The sequence below is a fragment of the Eptatretus burgeri genome, chromosome 13 (assembly GCF_056783735.1).
Source record: "Eptatretus burgeri isolate ZD-2024b chromosome 13, Ebu_testis_v1, whole genome shotgun sequence".
Lineage (NCBI taxonomy): Eukaryota > Metazoa > Chordata > Myxini > Myxiniformes > Myxinidae > Eptatretus > Eptatretus burgeri.
Window position 1 is genome coordinate 23,252,334 of NC_140973.1, and position 22,457 is coordinate 23,274,790.

At 44.8% G+C, this 22,457-nt stretch overlaps 1 protein-coding gene across 2 annotated transcripts in view; it reads left to right on the forward strand.

Annotated features, from left to right (window-relative positions):
* Positions 1-16,978: 16,978 nt before the first annotated feature.
* RPA3 (replication protein A3) overlaps positions 16,979-22,457 on the forward strand; it is a 29,549-nt gene continuing 24,070 nt past the window's right edge. The window contains exon 1 of one of the 2 annotated variants that reach the window (XM_085851672.1): positions 16,979-17,253. In XM_085851672.1, coding sequence (XP_085707798.1) covers positions 17,161-17,253 — 93 coding nt within the window. In that variant the 5' untranslated portion in view covers positions 16,979-17,160. The remainder of the gene's footprint in view (positions 17,254-22,457) is intronic. The other variant, XM_085851671.1, reaches the window with a different exon arrangement.

A 22,457-nucleotide genomic window follows, 5' to 3' on the forward strand; every position in this document is an offset into this window, starting at 1 on the left:
TAAACTCAGGATCCTGGGATCCCAAGCCCACCACCCTAACCATGAAGCCAACACTAGGGATATAGAGGGATGATACAGGGGGAATGGCCATCTTTTGACGTTGTTCCATCACAAGTCATTCTTCATTGCTATTCTTCTTCTTAATTCTTCTTCTTTTTCATACATCTTATTACCACAACAAAAGTAAAATGTAAAAAGTTGTCGTGATGGTAATCCTTAAGAGGAAATTGTGATGTCGTATTGTGGCGTCGCAATGTGGTGTCATTCCTACCTTGTTTGGTTGTTTTTTGAAATTTCATCCGTCTTATGTTTTTACATTTGTTTTTTTAATGTTTTTTTTCCTTGTGTCATATACATTGATGTTATCCATTGCTTTATTGATTATTGATTGATTATGAGGATATTTTAAGGATAACATTTGTGCACATTAACGCTAAATTGTATCAATGAAGATGGATATTAAATAAATTTCAAACTATATTCCCCATCGCAAGTCGATCATATGTATGAAGTTTCACATCGATCTGTTAAGCGGTTCTCGCGAAGAAGATTTATTTTCCTTTTTTTATTTTCAATCCAATATGGCCACCAGATTACATGACTGATGACGTCATAAATGTAATTATTTACTCACATCAGGTCGTAGATCAGACATATATATGAAGTTTCAGATAAGGATTTCGATTCAACCAATTATGGCTGGGATACCACTTAACCGATGATGTCATTGCTTTCACCATATATACCGCATGGGTAGTTGATGACATATGCCAAGTTTCAATTTGTTTCGTTGAGCAGTTTCGGAGATGTCGAATGTTTTTTTTTTCTTTAATCCAATATGGCTGCCATACAATGTGACCTATGATATCAGAGTTATCAATGAAATATTTTCCATGGGGAGTCTCTCATGTGTTTAAAATTTTGCATCGGTTGGACAGGCGGTTGCAGAGAAAATAATTTAAAAAGCGAAAACATATAGGTGCGGACGCAGACGCACAGACAGACAGGAAGACTAACAAACTTACGTTAGACGCATGAGTGATGCGTTTGCTTATAAGAAAATTTGCTGGGATGTTATTGATATGTTATAAATTATCGATACATGTTTCGATGATGATTTATGTCTGTTTACGAGAAATATACCTAACTGCCAACAGCAATATGATGACACCACCACACATAAATGCAGGGCAGGTGCAAGGGTAATTTGCACCTGAGGCGAACCTTCAGCTTCGCGCCCTTCCCCCTCCCCCCAGACCATTATTAACTTTTGAAATTACATATTGTGCATTGGAATGAATAAAACTTGTATGTTTATCATGAGATTTATTTAACATGAAAAATGTGAATCTGAAACCTATTGTATATTCTCATTGTTCTACCCTTTTGAACAGGATATGTACTCGAACGAACAAACGCACTTCACAATGTGAAATACGGATCACGTGACGTCATAATGCGTTCCTGTAACAAAGTTGATCATTATCATTTATAATTTCTCTTTCCGTGCTCTGAGTTTACCAAATGTATGAATCAAGCTCCTTCAGGTGAATGTTTTGTGTCATTCCATGTTTTATTGACGAGGTGGATGTTATTCACCCACAAAGTGTTTGTTGCGTCATTGAGGAACTGATGGATGTTTTTGATCAACTTTAGCCTGGAAAAGTTTCGCTCACCATTGGCTACCGGTCCAGGGAGGGAGGGTAAAGAGGATGGGGGAGAATAATAAATGTCTTGGGGACATTATCCGTGAACTTATTTTTCCAAACAAAGTTCAAACCATGTTGTGGTCGTGCCAACTTTGGAACTCATCTCGCAATTCACTCGACGTCCCCAAGGAATTATTCTGACACCAAACGTGCCAAACAAACGTGTGACTGCCGGGCTTTATCTCAGTCAGATAACTCCGCCCCTTCGATATGGTTACCTGACGATTGTGCGCCACTGGTTGTCCCGTGGGGTGCTCGAGCCCGTGACACGCCCACCGTTACCAGCAGTTTTCAGGTGGCGTTTGTGGTTCTTACTTCAACACAGGAGCTGATGTGATGTGTTTCACAGGTACGGTGATTCATCAATGTGTGCGTTGTCCCTCGAATGGACGTTAAACGAGTGTCCCGAAGAGTAAGGTCGAAGTCACATTTGCCACGGCGGCCGTGGGGTCTCCAAAATCTACGGCCACTCGCAATTATACGGCGGCCGCAGTATTTCCACGGTCACACAATGTAGCAGTCACATATGTTTTTATTTTTCGGGTAGCCGCACGGCGTATTTATAAATTGTGGAGACCAAAAACGTGGGGGTGCCGTACGGTCTTTGATTTGATGTCGCACGGTGACCTTAGGGCGTTCCTGCGGCAGCCATAGAATTTTCAAAGCAGACGCAAGGCGACCGCAGGGGGGCCCTAAGGCGAACGTGCGGCAAGACGGATGGTAACGAGTGGGTTCTTTTTTTTGTTTGTTTGTTTTTGTTACCAGTTCTTTTGTTTCGGCTTGTCGAATTGCTACGGCAAACATAGAAATGAAAAAAGTTATAACTCCGTGCTATAATTCCACGGCGACCCTACGGCCTGTAAAATATAGCCATACGGCGTAGGGCCACCCTGAAGCCACCTCAGAAACTCTGCGGCCGCCGCACGTTTCTGTCAATTCAGAGGGCGTACGGCCTCCGTATCCTCGCCGTAGAGCAAATGTGACTTAGGCCTAAGCGAGCTATCACCGGCACCATGGCCAAATTCCTGCCCTCATCCCAGAGGGCTCTGCATCAGCAGCACAGTTGTGCCCTCAGCCAGTGATGCTACTCCGCCACCTTGTGCTGCATATGAATGAAGAACTTCAACGCACGATCATGATCACGGGGTATACTTCTAACGTCCTGGGGTCAGTTTCACCTGGCGTGTAGAGCTGGGCCCGGTTGCTCAAAGCATCGTTAAACCTATCATTGGCCTAACGATCGATTTAACCTATCGTTAAATTAACGATAGGTTTAATGCTCTTGCTCAAAACTATCGTTAACTTTAACGATCGATTAAATCCCTCTTAACCTTAGAGCAACACTGTTAAATCCTGTCATTTGCTAACCTATCGTTAAGGAATTTAATGATCGATTTAGCCTAATCGATCATTAAATTTAACGATGCTTTGAGCAACCGGGCCCTGGTCATTAACATAACAGTTCATATTAAAAGATAAACACAGAGACAGTCTGCTTCTTTACTTGTGTAATTTCATGAATCGTTCTTTCATTCATTTTTGCCACCCCCAAATTGTACCGCTCTAGGCGACCGCATAATTTGCCTAAGGGTTGTACCATAAATGAATACATGTGAGACCACAACTTACCTGGCGCAGAAACCACCCCAAAGTCGGTTTCCATCTCAGACGACGAACCTTATTTTTCCAAAATTTTTTTGAAATTTTTGAAACACGTTGAAACCCCTCTCTGATTGATTGGTGCATTTAATGGCACAACATCCTGTCATTTCAAAAAGAATGATAAGCTGTCGACTATCGTGTGATACAATTCAATGAATGATCGATGGAAACAAAATGGCGCCCATGTGACCAGAAATTTCTGGGACGTGCCATGTCGCTCGCTACTCCTAGGAGAGAGGGACTCTACCCCTCCCTACCCTGTGTATGTGTAATAAATAGATTCCTTATAAAGGGGTCACGTGATCACATCTATTACCAATGGGAGGAGGTACTGCACAACTTGCTTGAACAATAGTACCCATACAATATATGATAATGTAAATTTGGAATGCTCTTTTGAATAACCGATATGACCTGCTGTGAACCTCACTGAAAGCATTGACGGACCGTTCTGGGCCCTTTTCCTTCGTAAATTACACATTTTGTCCTACCTTACAATGCACTTTTTATTTTTTATTTTTGTATACCTTGGTCGAGGCTCGTATGAGAGCTAACACACAACTCACAGCAAGGAGGCATGAGACAAGAGGGGCGGGAGTGGAAGGGACAAAACAGTGGGGAACAGACACATTAGGTGAACTGTGGAAGGGAGAGGGATGGGGATGGGACGGGGAACATGGCGAAGAGAAGATGGACATTTCAGGGACTTTCAGGAAGGAAAGCAGGAGAAATGAAGGAAGTGGGCTTGGGTGGATTATCGGGGGTAGAAAAGATCGAGGATTTGGATGGGGGAAGATAAGAGGTGGTGGTGAACAGCTGTTTTGAAAGCCTGGAGGGAAGAATGGGAAAGAATAGAGTGAGGAAGTTTATTCCAAAGGCGGGAAAAAAGAGGGATGAAAGAGTGAAGATGAGCAGTGATTCGTGATTTTGGTAGTTTTACCAGAAGGGGGTTGTTGGCGGACCTTGAGCGCCCTGTGGAAATGTGGTGGGGACAAATCGCAGAGAGAGCAGGAGGGGCAAGGCTGGAGAGGAGTCGGTAGAAGACAGAAAGACCACCGACCAACCTGCGGTGATTGAGTGAGAGGACCAAAGACTCAGCTTCATTGCGGGAGATGCCGATGATCTTAAATGCCCTGGTTTCGACAGCGTGAAGCCGAGAAAGGTGGGAGGAAGGAGCACCAGCCCAGAGGGGAGAGCAGTACTCCATCAGGCTACGGACAAAAGCTTTGTAAGTGGTCAGGAGCTCAAGAGGGCCGAGGAAGGACTTAGCACGACGGAGGATTCCCAGTCGGCGACTGGCTTTTGAGGCGAGGTTGGAAATGTGACTTTCCCAGGAAAGGTCATGGCAGATAGTGAGACCTAGAAGCTTGAAAGAAAAGTCTTCTTCCAGAGGATTGTTGAGAAAGTGGATGGGGGGGTTTTGTAAACGGTCCTTTCGAAGAGACATAGTGAGAGTGTGAGATTTGTCTGGATTGAAAGACATGTTCCACGTGTTGGACCAGTTTGTGATTTTATCCAGATCTGCAGTGAGTGAAGAAGCTGCTGCTTGCCGGTCTGAGGGATGACAGATGGTACGGCAGAGGGTGGAGTCGTCGGCAAAGAGAAATAGAGGATTTTCCAGAGAGTCCGAGAGATCATTGATGAAAACCAGAAAAAGAACAGGGCCCAGAACGCTACCTTGAGGAACTCCAGCCTGCACAGGAAGAGGGGATGAAAGAACTCCATTTAGGGCCACACGTTGACTGCGACAGGAGAGGAAGTCTGCGAGCCATGAGTGGAGATGGCCTTGAATACCATGGGAAGAGAGTTTGGTGAGTAGGGCAGGGTGCCAGACTGTGTCAAAAGCACGTGATATGTCCAGGGATACGGCTCGGATTTCCTGTCTGGCATTGAGGACCTCCATCCATTGATGGGAGAGCAGAAGCTCTCTTGGCCTTGTAATCCATGACAGAGACCTTATGGGAGAGTTTCTCACTCTACACATGCATTGATGATGTTCAACATGTTGTGGTGTATTGAGATTGTATGATTTTTAAGTCGGATAAATTTTTTTTAATGTTCCGGTACGGGTACATTAATTACCTCAAAGAGTGTGTCGCTTCCTTCCATTGAAATCATTGTAATTGCTTCAGCCATTATTGTGCTCGGCTGGATGACGTTTATCAACGACTAGCAGAGGTACCTAGTGTTGTCTGGTGTATTTGTTTTTTGTGGGGTCCTAAAACACCCACTAATAACTTTGCAACACCCACAAAGGAAAGGGGTTGGGGGTCATTTAATATTACCTTTCATGAAGCTACAAAAGCTTTGACACACCAAGTGATTTTATAATGGCCCGTCACAGATGCCTGTCAAACTCAATCCCGTGAAATTTGCGGAAACCCTGTGGAATTACCACTGTCAAGTGACGATGAGACCCGAAAGCAAGAGATCACAAAATCAACTTCGCACATAGTGAAATGTACTGTACTATACAGGGTGATTACAAAGTCCTGTTACCCCCCACTTCCCACAACCCCCCCCCCCCACCCAATTATCATGTACCCTGGTACGTTTCGGATATACTGTTACGGTTATGTAAAGCCAACATATAGTGATCCGGAGACAGTTATCTCGTTAGTATTCATTCAGTTAGCCCTTCCATATGTCTTGTGGGTAAATGGGACAAGATGCGTTGCGTAGGGCTTTTAGGTAGGTGTTCAATCCCCCTATTCTTTCACTTATTTTATTTACTTTTCACACACAAACCCTGCCATGTATGCACACATACCAGATCAGTGACGTTACCTGCGGAGCAGGAGTAACGAATAACAATTCATCCTCATTTGCATACACGTGCCGTTTCCCCCGTTCAAATGGCGCACCATTAACCAACCGATGCCTCACTTCAGACCCTCACCACACTGCTATAAGGCTCACCATGATCGCTATGTCACTTACCAAAAATCCCAACAATAACCTATGCCTGACCTCTTCACTGCAAATGCCATAACCGCTATCAACCACTTCAACCTCATCACCGCAATGGTCTCAACCACAATGCTTCAACAACTTTACCGCAGACTTCACAGCGCTTCCCCCACCTGGAAGCTCACAACAGTCATTAGGGATGCCAGGAAATGGGGAACATAGCAGGTGCCTGCGAACCAGACTACTTCGGCATGCAGCTGAAAGTGCGAGTGTACACTCGGATTCATCCGGTGACGACTGCGTAGCTCTGGTGATTTGCTAACAGCGTTTGGGTGGAGTCCAGTGCACGGTCGTGTCCGGAGAGTGCTCCCGAAAACCCGTACCCCATAGAAATGATGGAGCTCCGTTGTGTGACTGAGCCTGAGAGCGACTGAAGCCATTTTTGGCTCCGGAGTCTGGTGGGGCAGGGCTACTTCTCGGGTTCACGTCTACGCTCCAATGGGGATGTGTGGAAATTCCTCCAGGGTCTCTTGATCCGAATTCTGGCTCTTCCTTCATCCTGGGCTCGATAAAAACAGAGCGAATCAGGGTCCTTCGTCCTTTGGGTCCAGAGTCTTTTCTGAGCCAAGCGTCGTCCACCAGTCTTTCTGAACGAAAGCCAAGCTGAGAGGGAAGCACGAGAACAAGCCAGTCGAGCAGTGCTGAGTCATTGCCGTGTCGTTTCCGGGTCGTTACCGGGTCATTGGAGCTCGGCTCCCAAGGCGTTCCACAGTCATCATCATTAATAACACATTTGCAGACTCGCTTACACGCCCCGTTAAGCTATCTCTCGCACATCTTTCTCTCCCATCTGCTGTCTCATCCACTGTATACCAATTCGCACCTCTTCACGCTTCCTCTTCTGCATCACATTGCATAACATTTTGCACCTCCCACTCACAAACCATAGACATCCAAGTTTTCTACCCTCCTCCCCCCTCCCAAGCGATTGGGTTGCATTGGTCCATCGACTGCCAGGTACAACAAGGTCGCTTACACCTCAACTGCGAGACTTCTTTCTGTGCTATCTCTAGTTTCCTCCGGTGTGTGCCTGCTGGCGCCTGTAATGTGTTGCATAATATATGTCAATGTATATATGTACGTATATGTATATTGTTGCAGACACGGGTACCGAGACACCAGCTTGTCACTCAGGGGGATTAATCCCCGGTTGTCCTCGGTAGAGCCGAATCTGGGGCCACCACTCACAATTAACGTTGTGGTACAGTGGGTTGTTTTAAAACCACGAATGCAACCCAGTCAACCAGGAGTTCCAGCGTCCACCATCTAATTATTCCGTTTAACTTGAGGTCACGTGGTTACCCGAGCAGAGAGCGCGTCCTTGGCAAAGCACCAATATTATCTGATTATATTTTAATTAGGGCGGCCGAGCGTTTTAACCCTGGTGCGTGCCGACGATTTTTTGGTCAAATCTGTGGTAATTACCTCCCAGTCTATCTCGGTTCGAACAATGCTCGACCAATAGAAGGAAAGGACAAACACGGACAGGTTGGAAATCGATAAAGAATTTATTAATAATAAAATAAATAAATAAAAAGAACCTTTTATTTTTCTGAGGTAAATATAGAATTTCAAAGCAAAATCAATCAAAATGCCAGGAAAGAGACAAAGAGCAGAAGTTTAACGGGGGTTGACTCACAGCTAAACACAGACAAGGGTACCCAACGGACCATTCAGGGGGAAGGGAGGGGGAGAATCGTCTCACTCACCAGAAAGTCGTCCGTGAAGCAAAAATGTTCTGAAATGCGTCCGTGTGTGTCAGGTCCATCGCCAGCACCCAGCTTTGCCGTGCACCCTCTCGCGGGGCAGCCTTGAACGCCAGTCCACACGCTCGCTTGCCGAACCTCTGGGCAGGATGAACCGTCTCACTGTTGGCGCTAGCCAGACACCCACACGCACGCTTCCTTCTCCTCTTTTGCGTGCCTACACCCGCTTCTTGCTCGCTTCTCTCTCGTACCTCTTTCGTTCACGCTTTTTTTATTATCTCAGAATGTATCTCTTTCTCTTCAGAACGTATCGCTTTCGCTTTTTCCCCACTCTCAAAACGTATCTCCTCACAGAACGTCTCTCTCGCTTCAGAACGTCCCTCTTTCGCCTTTTCCTCTCCGAACGTCTCTCCTCACAGAACGTCTTTTTATATCTTCAGGCCGTCTCCGTGGGGGTGCCACGCTCACGCCCAAGCTCACCCCACCTCACTGGGACACGGTTACCATGACGACCCGTGCGCTCTCAAAAAACGTGGGCGTCAGAGCTCGCGAAGGAATGTTGCTGAAGAAAAATGAGGGCGGCTTCAGAGCTCATGAAAGAAATGTGTGTGAACGTGTCTGTCGTAAATAAAAAAAAGCTTCACATAAGAGAGGGGATCTATCGTTTACCCCTCTCAACGCATCACATTTAAGATCCCATTAGACAAGGGGATGGGGCTAATCTGAACATGCATTTAAGGAAATAACTGTCTGAGGACCTGGATGTGTGGATGCATTCATCAGACCGGATTAAAAAATCCGTAACAATATATATATATATATATATATATATATATATATATATATATATATATATATATATATATATATATATATATATCGAAACATGTGGAGTGTTACGAGTATTCTCCCGATCCCCATTAAAAACAGTCCTTCACCAAGGCGTCACCTCCAACACAGAGGCCTCGGCCCAGTGACTGCTTGACAGACAAATATTATGTGGTCAACATCAGTTAAACATCAAAGGGAACCACCGATCTGGATTTCGGGCTTACTTGCCCTCATCAGGATAGCACAGGAGGGGCAGGCCGCAATGGCGGAGCGACGAAGGCACGGGGAAGTACAGCACAGGCGGGTTTATACTCGAACCCCACGACAAATACACGGACACAGCAAGTTGCTAATAAGCACGGGAATTTTATGAAAATAGACAAATATTTACAAAGGACAAAAATTCAGAATGTAATAATATGTGAAGTAAACGAAAGTCTAAATCGACCACCTTATCTATGAGACTTAAATACACATGAGACTTAAATGCAGACAAGCGGAAACAAAATTAAAGAGAATCCCTCCTTTATTACTGGCATTTAGCTTGGTCCAGAGATGGTCTTTATGGAACGTGGAAGAAAAGATCATGATTTTGGATGGGGGAAGATACGAGATGGTGGTAAACAGCTGTTTTGAAGACCTAGAGGGAAAAGTGGGATTGAAGAGAGTGTGGGAGTTTGTTCCAAAGGTGGGAAAAAACAGAGGAATGAAAGAATGAAGGTGAGCAGTGATTCTTGATTTTGGTAGTTTTACCAGAAGGGGGTTGCTGGCGGACCTTGAGCACCCTGCGGAAATATGGGGTGGGGACAGATCACAGACAGAGCGGGGGGGGGGTGGGGGGGGCAAGGCAGCAGAGGAGACAGTCGAAGACAGAAAGACCACCGACCTTCCACATACATGTGTTTTGGTTCTCCAGGTTATGCCACATACATTTGCAGTACTCTTACTTTATTACACATTTTACAGCACACAACACAAGCCTTAAGTGTCTCGTCGATCCGTTTGTTCTCCATCATTGTCATTACAGAGAATCATTTTGCACCATGTTCTGGGTGGGATATTTTCTGGAGCATTTGTGGGGTCATAAGCCTCACTGCTTGTTTAAGGCCATCAGTAATTTTGTAGTTGTGCAACAATCTCTTTTATGAAGTCCCAAAGGGAATTCTCACATGTTGACAGGTCGTGGCTTCGAGGTGGCCAGTCAAGTGGTAATCCAAACACTGCCAACAATCCGTTGTTCAATTGTGTAATTGCTTGTATCACCATAGTTACATTCACTCAATCTGAAAAAGGGGACGAATTAACACTGCACACAGAGGCAATGTCACAATTCTACAAGAGGTAACAAGAAAAAGAGTAATCAGAGATTGCAGACCCTCACCAGGACTTATTTTGTGCGGTGTTCATGAAGTTTTGTGTCGTGTATTTTGTGTGGTGTTTGTGTCCTAGTGTGTTACGTAACTAATAAGAGACATAATTAGAACTACCACTTTATAGCTGCCAGCAGTGATGACCGGGTACCAATACGTCCCGCTTTGATGCAAACCCTCTTTCATCGGACACCTGATACTAACCCATGACGTTTATTATTATTCAATTGAATTTAGAATGGGATTAAAATAAATTAAATTAAAATCAATAAATTCAATCAAATGATTCTAGCTGCCAAACCATGTGTCTGATCAAGATTAAATTTAAAACATGTATTCCTCATCTCCAGTAAATCATGATTGTGAAGTTCCGCATCGATTGATCAAGCAGTTCCAGAGAAAACATTATTTAATATTTTCTTCGATCCAATATGGCTGCCAAACCATGTGACTTGTGATGTCGTATGTGTGAACCTTTTGTTCCTCATGGATAGGCGGTCATATGTGTAAAGTTTCTCCTCGATCTGTTCAGCCACTTCAGAGAAGAAGATTTTTGAAGGTTTAAAAAAAAAAAAAAAATGGCTGACAAAAGATGTGACCGATGATATCATCAATTTTTCTTTCTGTGGACCATTTTATCCCCAGATGACCTTCAAAAATTTTCATATTGATCAGATGTAGCTTTCTACATCTGCAATTATAATGTAATAACGAAGGCACCTATGATGTCATAAATATTACACTTATTCCCCATGAGGAGTAATTGCCATGTGCCAAGGTTCAACTTTTTCCTTGGTGCGGTTTCAGAGATAGAGCTCCAAAGTTTTTCTCATTTTTCCAACATGGCTTCCACACTACGTGACCTATGACATCATAATTATCAGTAAAACATTCTATTGAACAGTCGCTCCTATGGTGAAAATTTTATCTCGATCCGCCAAGCGGTTGTGGATAAAAACACTAAAGTGAAACAAACAAACAAATAGAAAAATCACTCGGAGAGTGACAACTTGGCGAAACGGAACAGCACTCCGTAGAGAACATACCTCCGACAGGCGAATAGTTGACATTTTGTATGCCACTGATAGGTCGGATCTGATTCCGGATTTCAACCAAAATTGAATCGGCTCGTTCTTGTCACCTGACCAATGCATCCACCTCATTTTGTCACAAGTCATCCACAACTTTTCGAGATAACATGCTATACATAGTTTTTGGCCTCATCTCTCAATGGTGAAGAATCAGTTAAAATTAAATAATCATTGTATCCAGATCTGGATTCGGATCTTCACCAAAATCGAATCAGTTTGTCCTAGTGGCACTCCCAACCGGTCCACCAAGTTTTGTGTGAATCAATCAATGACGTTTTGAGATATTGTGCTATATTTCCTTTTTGGCCCTATCTCTCAATGGTGAAGAATCAGTTAGAAATTAAATAAATCTGGTATCCAGATCTAGATTCGGATCCTCACCAAAATTGAATCGGTTCTTCCGAGTGGCACTCCCACCCTGTCCTTCAAGTTTCGTGTGAATCCATCACTGACCTTTTGAGATATTGTGCTATATTTCCTTTTTGGCACTATCTCTCAACGGTGAAGAATCAGTTAGAAATTAAATAAATCTAGTATCCAGATCTAGATTCGGATCCTCACCAAAATTGAATCGGTTCTTCCGAGTGGCACTCCCACCCTGTCCTTCAAGTTTCGTGTGAATCCATCACTGACCTTTTGAGATATTGTGCTATATTTCCTTTTTGGCACTATCTCTCAACGGTGAAGAATCAGTTAGAAATTAAATAAATCTAGTATCCAGATCTAGATTCGGATCCTCACCAAAATTGAATCGGTTCTTCCGAGTGGCACTCCCACCCTGTCCTTCAAGTTTCGTGTGAATTCATCACTGACCTTTTGAGATATTGTGATATATTTCCTTTTTGGCCCTATCTCTCAACGGTGAAGAATCACTTGAAAAATTCTCGAATCGAGATGCGGATTCAGATTTTCACGAAAACCGAATCAATTAGTCCTTGTCACACTTAGTCAATTAGTCCTAATCAATTAGTCCTAATTTGGATTTTCAAATGGCCAATCAGGCAGATTTGATTAGAATCCCCTGGAGAACAAATGTGCCAAATTTAATACTTGTATCATCATTTGCACGATTCCTCTCAAAAATTGCTGTTATCTGCCCCACTATGAAGAATACTGTGAACAACAAGAATAAACAGAGTTTAAAAAAAAAGAATGAAATAACAATAACGTGAAAAGAGTTGCAAAAAATGAAGAACAAATCAATGTGTAAGAAAGGAAACTTTTTTTTAATAATAGGAGATAAAATTGGTTTATAAGAAGACTTAAACCGAGCCACAGATAACTGTGCCTTTATTGTTCCATCAATACTTTTCCAAAGACGTGGCCCATATATAATAACGTAGTTTATTAACAGAGTTTGATGTGCGAGGTAGCAATGAGTTATTTTGTGATCTATTGAAATGAGTACAGATATCATGGACTGCTGTAAAGTTAGATGAAAAGACTTGTGGAAGAGGAATTATTGATATACTTGTACATAAATATCCCTCTATGTAATTTATTAGTGTCAAAAAGTGTCAATGTCTTAAGTTCGTCTGAATCCATCCACAACTTTTTGAGATATGCTGTCACAGACAAACGGACAGACAGACAAACAGACAAACAGGCGTGAGAACATCACCTCCGTCCACCTTCGGTGGCAGAGCTATCTATGGGATGTAAAAACACAAGGAGTGGTGAAAACTCGCACTCACAAGCCATCAAGAAGTGGTTGCAGATGTGAGTAAAGATCCAGGCTGTAATTACATGGCATGGGGAAGCACCACATTCTGGATATAATCAATGGTTACGACTTTAAGATGATGTTTCGTTGTGTTAACTATTTGGTAGCGTGGTCCAGAACACTTCTTTATCCACTGCTTTGTGTGGCTTCCCTTCCAATGGCTGCAACCTGCACTTGGCAAGCGTGACGAGTCCGCAAAGCACCACTCAATAATAATTGCAGGAGCCCTTCACTCTGCAGTCGACTGAAATGGACTGGTTTGGGGATTTTGGAGTGTGCACACGGTATAATGAATCAGACAAGATGCTGCAGAGGTAGCACACTTGCCTTTGAGCTATCTTGTCTGGGTTTGCAGGTAGGGTGTTGATTGATCATCTGATGATGTTTTGCATCAATCAAGGTGGGATGTTGCATCACAAAGTGCACCGTCTCTCATATGGCATGTGTGTCTGTCCGTGTGTCTATTTTACCATTTGAGCTTTTGACATCAAATTTTCAACAAAGCTTTTTAATGACTATATAGAGAAGACAAATGAATAATTTTGTTCAAAAAAATTTTTTCATTATTATTTATGACCTGGTGAAAAATATTTTTTGGCTAAGTATGTTGGTCTGCAGCGTTTGTCTGATGTTTGTCACACGATTTTTGGCCACAGTTTTCAAGCAATCGTTTTGAATTTTTGTGTGTGTGTAGTTGACTGGCCAAGGACAGCAATGCTTAACTTTGGTGAAGATCCGAATCTGGATCCAGATCTGAGAATTGTTAAAGTAATTCTTCATCATTCAGAGATAGGGCCAAAAACGATATGTAGCACAATATCTCAAAAAGGTTACAGATGGATTCACACGAAACTTGGAAGACGGGTCTGGAGGGCCACGATGAAGAATTGATTCAATTTTGGTGAAGATCCGAATCTAGATCTGGATAAGAGAATTGTTTAATTTTTAAGTGATTCTTCACCGTTGACAAATGGGGACTAAAAACTATATTGCATGATTTTCAAAAAAGTTGTGGACGGATTTGGATTAAACTTGGTGAACATGTTGGGTGTGTGACAACAACAAATGATTCGATTTTTCTGAAGATCTGAATCCGGATCCAGACCCGAGTTTTTCAAGTGATTCTTCACAATTGAGAGATGGGGCCAAAAACTATGTGTCGCATGGTGTTTCAAAAAGTTGTGGACAAGTTATGACAAAACTAGGTGGATGCGTTGGTTCGGTGATGAGAACAAGCCGATTCGATTTTGGATAAGGTCCGGATTCACATCCGACCTATCAATGGCACACAAAATGTAAACTATTCAGCCTGGCGGAGGCATGTCCTTTACCGAGTGTCGTTCCGTTTCGCCAAGTGTCATTGTTTGAGTGATTTTTTTCATTTATATTTTTCGACCCTTTTTTGGCCTTTTTTTGCTCTATTATTTTTCAACTTTTTTTTTTTTTTCTCAGCAACCACTTGTATGATTGACACAAAATTTTCATCATAGGAGCAACCCCCCCCCCCCACAATGGAGAATATTTTAATGATAATTGTGACGTCATAGGTTATGTGGTACGGCAACCATCTTGGATTAAACGCAAAAAAAATTAAAAATTATATTTGGCACAACCCGTGATCGGAAAAATTTGAAACTTGGCACATCTCATTCTACTCCAAATGGGGAATACGGAATTGTAAGGATGACATAATTGGTGAAGTGCTAGATCAGCCATCAATGTTTCATGATCAATCTTTGGTTACCATTGTGATCGATTCAGTGTGTATGTCCAGGCTGTAACATTTTTTATCAATTGAGATTTTGTCATCAAATTTTCAACAAACATTTATTTTGAGATTGTGGAGAACACAAGTTAATAAAATGTACAATTGTTTTTTTAACTGTCGTTCTCGTCAAGTTTAGTTTGAGTCCAAATCAGCTTTGCATTTCCAGATCTTTATAGTTTCAGCTTTTGTTTTCAAATTTTCAAAAAGCCTTTACTTTGAGAATAAAGGGAAGACAAATTAATAATTTGGTCAAAGGGTCAAAGGTACCGTTTAACATGCGGAAAAAGAAGGAATCCAAATTCAAAGTTGCATTTTCAGATGCTTTCTCGTTTACTTTTTGGATACATAGTCGAGGTTCATGGAATAGCTAGTACATTGTGTAACAGACAAAAACAGGACGCAAAACATGCATGGGGTGGACAAGTTGGATACATAGGAGGTGTGGGGTGGACAAGTTGGACACAGAAGATGCATGGGGTGGACAAGATGGATACATTGGATGTGTGGGGTGGACAAGTTGGATACATAGGATGTGTGGGGTGGATAAGTTGGATACATAGGATGTGTGGGGTGGACAAGGTGGATACATAGGATGTGAGGGGTGGATAAGTTGGATACATAGGATGTGTGGGGTGGACAAGGTGGATACATAGGATGTGTGGGGTGGACAAGGTGGATACATAGGATGTGAGGGGTGGATAAGTTGGATACATAGGATGTGTGGGGTGGACAAGGTGGATACATAGGATGTGTGGGCTGGACAAGGTGGATACATAGGATGTGTGGGGTGGACAAGTTGGATACATAGGATGTGTGGGGTGGATAAGTTGGATACATAGGATGTGTGGGGTGGACAAGGTGGATACATAGGATGCGTGGGGTGGACAAGGTGGATACATAGGATGTGTGGTGTGGACAAGTTGGACACATAGGATGTGTGGGGTGGATAAGTTGAATACATAGGATGTGTGGGGTGGATAACTTGGATACATAGGATGTGTGGGGTGGATAAGTTGGATACATAGGATGTGTGGGGTGGATAAGTTGGATACATAGGATGTGTGGGGTGGATAAGTTGGATACATAGGATGTGTGGGGTGGATAAGTTGAATACATAGGATGTGTGGGGTGGATAAGTTGGATACATAGGATGTGTGGGGTGGATAAGTTGGATACATAGGATGTGTGGGGTGGATAAGTTGGATACATAGGATGTGTGGGGTGGATAAGTTGGATACATTGGATGTGTGGGGTGGATAAGTTGGATACATTGGATGTGTGGGGTGGATAAGTTGGATACATAGGATGTGTGGGGTGGACAAGTTAGATACATAGGATGTGTGGGGTGGATAAGTTGGATACATAGGATGTGTGGGGTGGACAAGGTGGATACATAGGGTGTGTGGGGTGGATAAGTTGGATACATAGGGTGTGTGGGATGGACAAGTTGGATAAATAGGATGTGTGGGGTGGATAAGTTGGATACATTGGATGCGTGGGGTGGATAAGTTGGATACATAGGATGTGTGGGGTGGATAAGTTGGATACATAGGATGTGTGGGGTGGACAAGTTGGATACATAGGATGTGTGGGGTGGATAAGTTGGATACATAGGATGTGTGGGGTGGACAAGTTGGATACATAGGATGTGTGGGGTGGATAAGTTGGATACATAGGATGTGTGGGGTGGACAAGTTGGATACATAGGATGTGTGGGGTGGATAAGTTGGATACATAGGATGTGTGGGGTGGACAAGTTGGATACATAGGATGTGTGGGGTGGATAAGTTGGATACATAGGAGGTGTGGGGTGGACAAGTTGGACACATTGGATGCATGGGGTGGATAAGTTAGACATATTGGATGCATGGGGTGGATAAGTTGGACATATTGGATGCATGGGGTGGACAAGTTGGATACAGAAGGAAGCTCCGCGGAGGGAAAACTGGAAACATACGCTCTGCTTTGAGCACGGGAAATGCCATTAATATTGAAGGCCTTGGTTTCCCCTCGTGGGACAAGCGAACGACGCAATGAGCCTGAATGACGTACTGTTTAAAGGATTTTAATTTGCGTGGCCTATATAGATCCTCGCGGCTCTGAAGACGCCATTGCTATTCAAAAGAAGAAGAAGAAGAAGAAGAATAGAAGAAGAAGAAGTTGTTGAAGAAGAAGAAGAATAGGAAACGCTACTTCCGGGTTGGAGGGCATTTTTTTGGCGCGAAGTTTTATCTCAGCACGTTTGGTTTCGTCGGCTGTGCTTCAAGTTCTTCTTCACTGTTTGTTTCCCAATAAGCGGGCCTTGGACTGGACCGGTGTTTCAGTCAGTCATGGACGGAGTATCTGAGGCGCCGTGGCGTCGCGTCAATGCGAGCATGTTGCGGCCAAACACCCGAGTCTGCTTCGTGGGACGTGTCGAACAGGTGCGAATCCCGTGCACACAAAACCGGGTTTATCGTGATTTAATTAAAAAAAAAAAAAAATATATATATATATATATATATATATATATATATATATATATCACTTTCTGACGTAACAATGTTCACGTGATATGATTACGGGTTGGCAGGAAGGCCAAGAGGGACGCACACTCGTCTCGAAGCTGTCTCTTCTGGGTTCCAATCCCGACCCAGATATTGAAAACTCATCCCGGTGTTTCACGGGCAGGGTGATTCATCATTGTGTGTGTCCCGTCCCTCAGAAGGACGTTTTAAACTGCGTGTCCTGTCTCGTCATTTCCCGGTGGACGTTTAGGATCCCACGCCATCCTTCGCGAAGAGTAAGCGAGTTATCTCCGGCACCGTGGAACAAATTCCTGCCGAGACTGCTGCTGGGAAGGCAATGATAAACCACCCAGGATAAACCTTACCAATAAACTGCTTCGGTGGAACCGACGCTGAAACAGAGTATAGTACACTGGAGTCAGAGACGATGATTAATAACGATGATTAAAATAAATAAATAAATAAATAAATAAATGTATCTACCCTCAGGAGATCCAGAAAACAACATCTTTCTCATCTCAAGTTGTGAACTTTCAAACCTCTCTCCCTCCTCCAAATCCTGGTGTCGTCTTATTAAATCTGTTTCTGGTGTATGTTCCCCCTCCATTCCCTCCCTTACTTCAAATGGCCGCACTGCAGATACCGCACGTGAAAAGGCTGAATGCCGAAACTCGTTTGCATGTAAATCTTGTGTCCGAAACCCATCACTTTCTCTACCCACCTTACCCAGTCGCACACAGCTGTTCCTGGACTCTGTGTCCTTTTCTCCTGACAAAGTGGAGAGCTTGCTGTCAAACCTCGACTCAGATTCTGCAACCGGTCACGATGGCATCAGCCCACGTGTCCTAAAAACCTGCTCTTCTGCTCTTGCTCGCCCTCTCTCTGTTCTATTCACCCTCTCATTTGCTCAAGGTCATCTGCCATCTGCTTGGAAATCAGCAAACATTACTGCCCTGCACAAAAAAGGTGCAAAAACAGATTCCTGCAGCTACAGACCAATCAGCCTTCTCCGAATCATCAGCAAGGTAATGGAATCCATCATCGCTTCTGTGGTGAATTAACGTGAATCGAGGGACATGACGCGGGATCACATGTTGTGCGTCTCGCGTATAAGGGGATGTCTCTGCGGCACGAGTGATTGTCCCCGGGGCATTGCTATTGACATCGGCTGTCCACTTGATGCTCGTTAACTGAAGGTGCTCATTGACTGGTGAGAATGGAGATTATATCGAACTCCGTGCTTACGCGGATTTAGTCTGCAATGGTTAACTGCACATGTATACGTTACTGCTTATGTACTCCGAGCTGAACCTGTATTTCCTGGTGTGCCCACAGAAGCGGCTCCAATCAAATGGAATAAAGCCTAAACTCTGAAGGTTCATCTCTCGCTCTCATTTCAATTTATTCCATTTGATTTTCTCGGCTCTCTCAACCAAAGATGGACAAGATCTACAAACCAGAGAGGTTCGACGCAGACCCGAACGCGACTGACGCAGAAATGAAATGGTCACATTGGTTCTGCTCCTTCTCACACTATCTGACCATCATCGCGGAGGGAGCTGACAAATTTGCCGCTCTCGTGAATCGTGTCTCGCCCGGCGTGTACAGGCTCTTCTCGGGGTGCGACACTTACGAAGCAGCGATCGACGTGCTGCAGGCGCTCTACGTGAAGCCCAAGAACGAGGTATACATACGACATCTTCTCAACACACGCAAGCAAGCAGCCGGGAGACAATCGATCAGTTCCTGCAAGCTCTGAATCAGCTGGGAAAAGACTGCAGCTTCCGGGCGGTAAGCGCCGAGGAACACCGAAAGGAAGCGACCCGGGAGGCATTCATCCAAGGACTCAGATCAGCCCACATACGGCAACGCTTACTAGAGAAAGCGCAACCCACTCTTGACAAGGTAGTCGATCAGGCTCGAGCGATGGATACGGCTCAGCAGCAATCTGAGTCATTTGGGACACCGATGCTGCTCATGAACGCTGCTACGATGGGAACCCAAGGAACCCCACTGGCACAGACACAGCCAGACATGAGGGATGGAGAAACACCCGAGGAGCCGGATACCCAGACCTCTTCAAACTCCTCAGCAACTGCTCCGGTCGGTAAATGCTTCTTTGTGGGTACAAAAGGCATCCTCGTCAAAAATGTCCCGCCAGAGATGCCACATGCATGAATTGCGACAAGAAAGGGCATTATGCCAGGGTATGTAAATCTACTCTAAGGAGGAATAAACCCACTTCTGCGGCTCTCTACTCGCAAAATAAATTGACGGCAGCCTCCCGGGGAATCTATCCAAGGCTATCATCAACGTACGACTAACGGGCATCTGGCTGAGGCACTGATTGATACCGGTAGCTCTGAAAGTTTCGTCAACAGCTCGCTAGTGAAGGGCAGGAAATGGGTAATCCACCCGACTGACAATACGGTATGCATGGCCGCCACCTCACTACAATCCCGCGTACGAGGGTACTGCAATGTTGAATTGGACGTAAAGGGTACACGCATCGGGATGTAAAGGTGCTGGTGCTTCGTGATTTGTGCGCAGACGTAATTCTGGGTCATAATGTCCTCAAGCAGCACACGAGCGTGCCGAAATACCCTTTGGAGGAAGCAAGCCTCGTCTAATTTTAAATGCGTTGACCACCGCGGAGGTGACGTCCCCCCAGCTGTTCGCTAACTTGTCGCCGGTCTGCAAACCGATAGCGATCAAATCGCGGCGATATACCACTGCTGACATGAATTTCATCGCCGGAAACCAAGCGATTACTGGAGGAGGGAATTATAGAACCGAGCGATTCGCCATGGCGCGCACAGGTGTTAGTAACCAGCAGTCAGAACCATAAGAAACGGATGGTTGTCGATTATTCCCAAACGGTCAATCGCTTCACCCAACTCGACGCCTACCCCCTGCCGCGCATAGATGAGATGGTCGAACGTGTGGCCAATTATAAGGTATTCAGTACCATCGACTTGCGAAGCGCCTATCATCAAATTCCCATCCGAGAGGAAGACAAACCGTACACTGCATTCCAGGCAGGGCGGCGCCTCTACCAGTTCAGAAGGATACCTTTCGGTGTCACGAATGGGGTAGCTTGCTTCCAACGGGTTATGGACGACATAATCTCAGATGAAAACCTCGAAGACACTTTTGTTTACGTGGATAATGTCACAGTGTGCGGTAGGGATCAGAGGGAACATGATAGGAATCTGGACAGATTCTTGAGCATTGCTGGAAAATATAATCTGACTCTCAACTACGAGAAATGCGTATTCTCGGCAAGGTCAATTGACCTTCTCGGCTACACACAATAGCCGACGGCACAATTAAGCCTGATCCTGAGCGGTTGCGCCCGCTCCGTGAGCTTCCACCACCTCAGGACTTGCAAACAATGCGCCGGGTGATCGGGATGTTCGCTTACTATGCAAGATGGATTTCGCAATACTCCGAGAAAATACATCCCTAGTGCATTGCAAAAACTTTCCACCAGATGCCGCTGTCGTAAAAGCTTTCCACGATCTCAAGGGATGATATCAGTAAGTCCGTGGTTTTATCGATCGACAGCTCGGTGCCCTTCGTGGTGGAGACCGACGCTTCAAATCACGCGATAGCTGCTACACTTAATCAGTCTGGGCGGCCGGTCGCTTTCTTCTCGAGAACTCTCTCTAGAGCGAGCAGAGACACTCGGCAATAGAGAAGGAGGCGTACGCCATCGTCGAAGCGCTGCGTAAATGGAGACATTATTTACTGGGAAACCACTTCACGCTCGTTACGGACCAACGATCCGTGGCTTTCATGTTTGATGGGAAAAATAACGGGAAAATTAAGAATGAAAAAATTATGAGATGGCGGATAGACCTAGCTTGCTACAGGTACGACATTGTTTACCGGCCCGGGAAAGAAAACCCTGCTGCAGATACCTTCTCCCGGGTCTACAGTTCGGCAACAATCAGTCAGGCTTTGCAAGACCTCCATGTGTCTCTGTGCCACCCAGGGGTAACCAGGATGGCACATTCCGGATGGAGACAAAATCTTCCCTATTCTGTTGAAGATATTAAACAAATGAATGCTTCATGCCCTGTTTGTGCTGAACTAAAACCCAGATTCTATGGCGCGGCTTCTGGCAGACTGATCAAGGCTACTTCCCCTTCGAGAGACTAAACATCGACTTCAAAGGGCCCCTACCGACCGAAACAGACAACAGATACATATTCACCGTTGTTGATGAATATTCAAGGTTCCCTTTCGCGTTTCCGTGCTCGGATATGACCTCGGGCACTGTCGTAAAATGTCTCTCTGACCTCTTCGCTATGTTTGGGAGACCTTCGTACATACATTCAGACAGAGGGCCGTGTTTCATGTCGGCCGGGCTAAAACAATTCCTATTAGAGCACGGCATAGCAACTAGTCGAACGACGGGTTACAACCCACAGGGAAACGGGCAGGTGGAACGGTATAATGGAGTAATTTGGAAAGCCGTAACTCTGGCGCTGAAATCGAGAGGACTGGGCCCCGAGCGATGGGAGGTTACTCTTCCTGACGCTCTGAATTCCATACGCTCTTTGCTCTGCACGTCCACCAATGCCACTCCTCACGAACGTATGTTTACTCACCAACGACGTTATGTTGACGGTCAAACGGTGCCCAACTGGCTGGCCCACCCCCGGTACAGTGTTCATGAAACGCCGGTGCGACAAAGCAAGTATGAACCCCTGGTGGAGGGGGTCGAACTCATTGACACTAATCCAGAGTATGCTCATGTCAGGCTCCCGGATGGCAGGGAGACCACTGTGTCGGTTCGCCATCTGGCTCCCTCAGGTACTCCTCCCGCCGGTACACCACCTTCTGGCACTCCTCCTTCTGACATTTCCCCCCCCCAGGAACTCCGCCAGGCGACGGGGCTGCCGCGTTCCACCCGAGAGCGATCGAGGAGTCATCCCCGGCACAAGTCGAGGCTCACCAAGAGGATCGGGAGTCTCCCTCAAGTGAAACTGCCGTTTACTCCCGGAGAGGTCGACGAATAAGGCCCCTCGACGACTCAATCTGTAAAGGGGATTATCGGCATTCTCGCTGCTCATGCTCCTATATGCCCATTATATCATATATCGATGCTCATT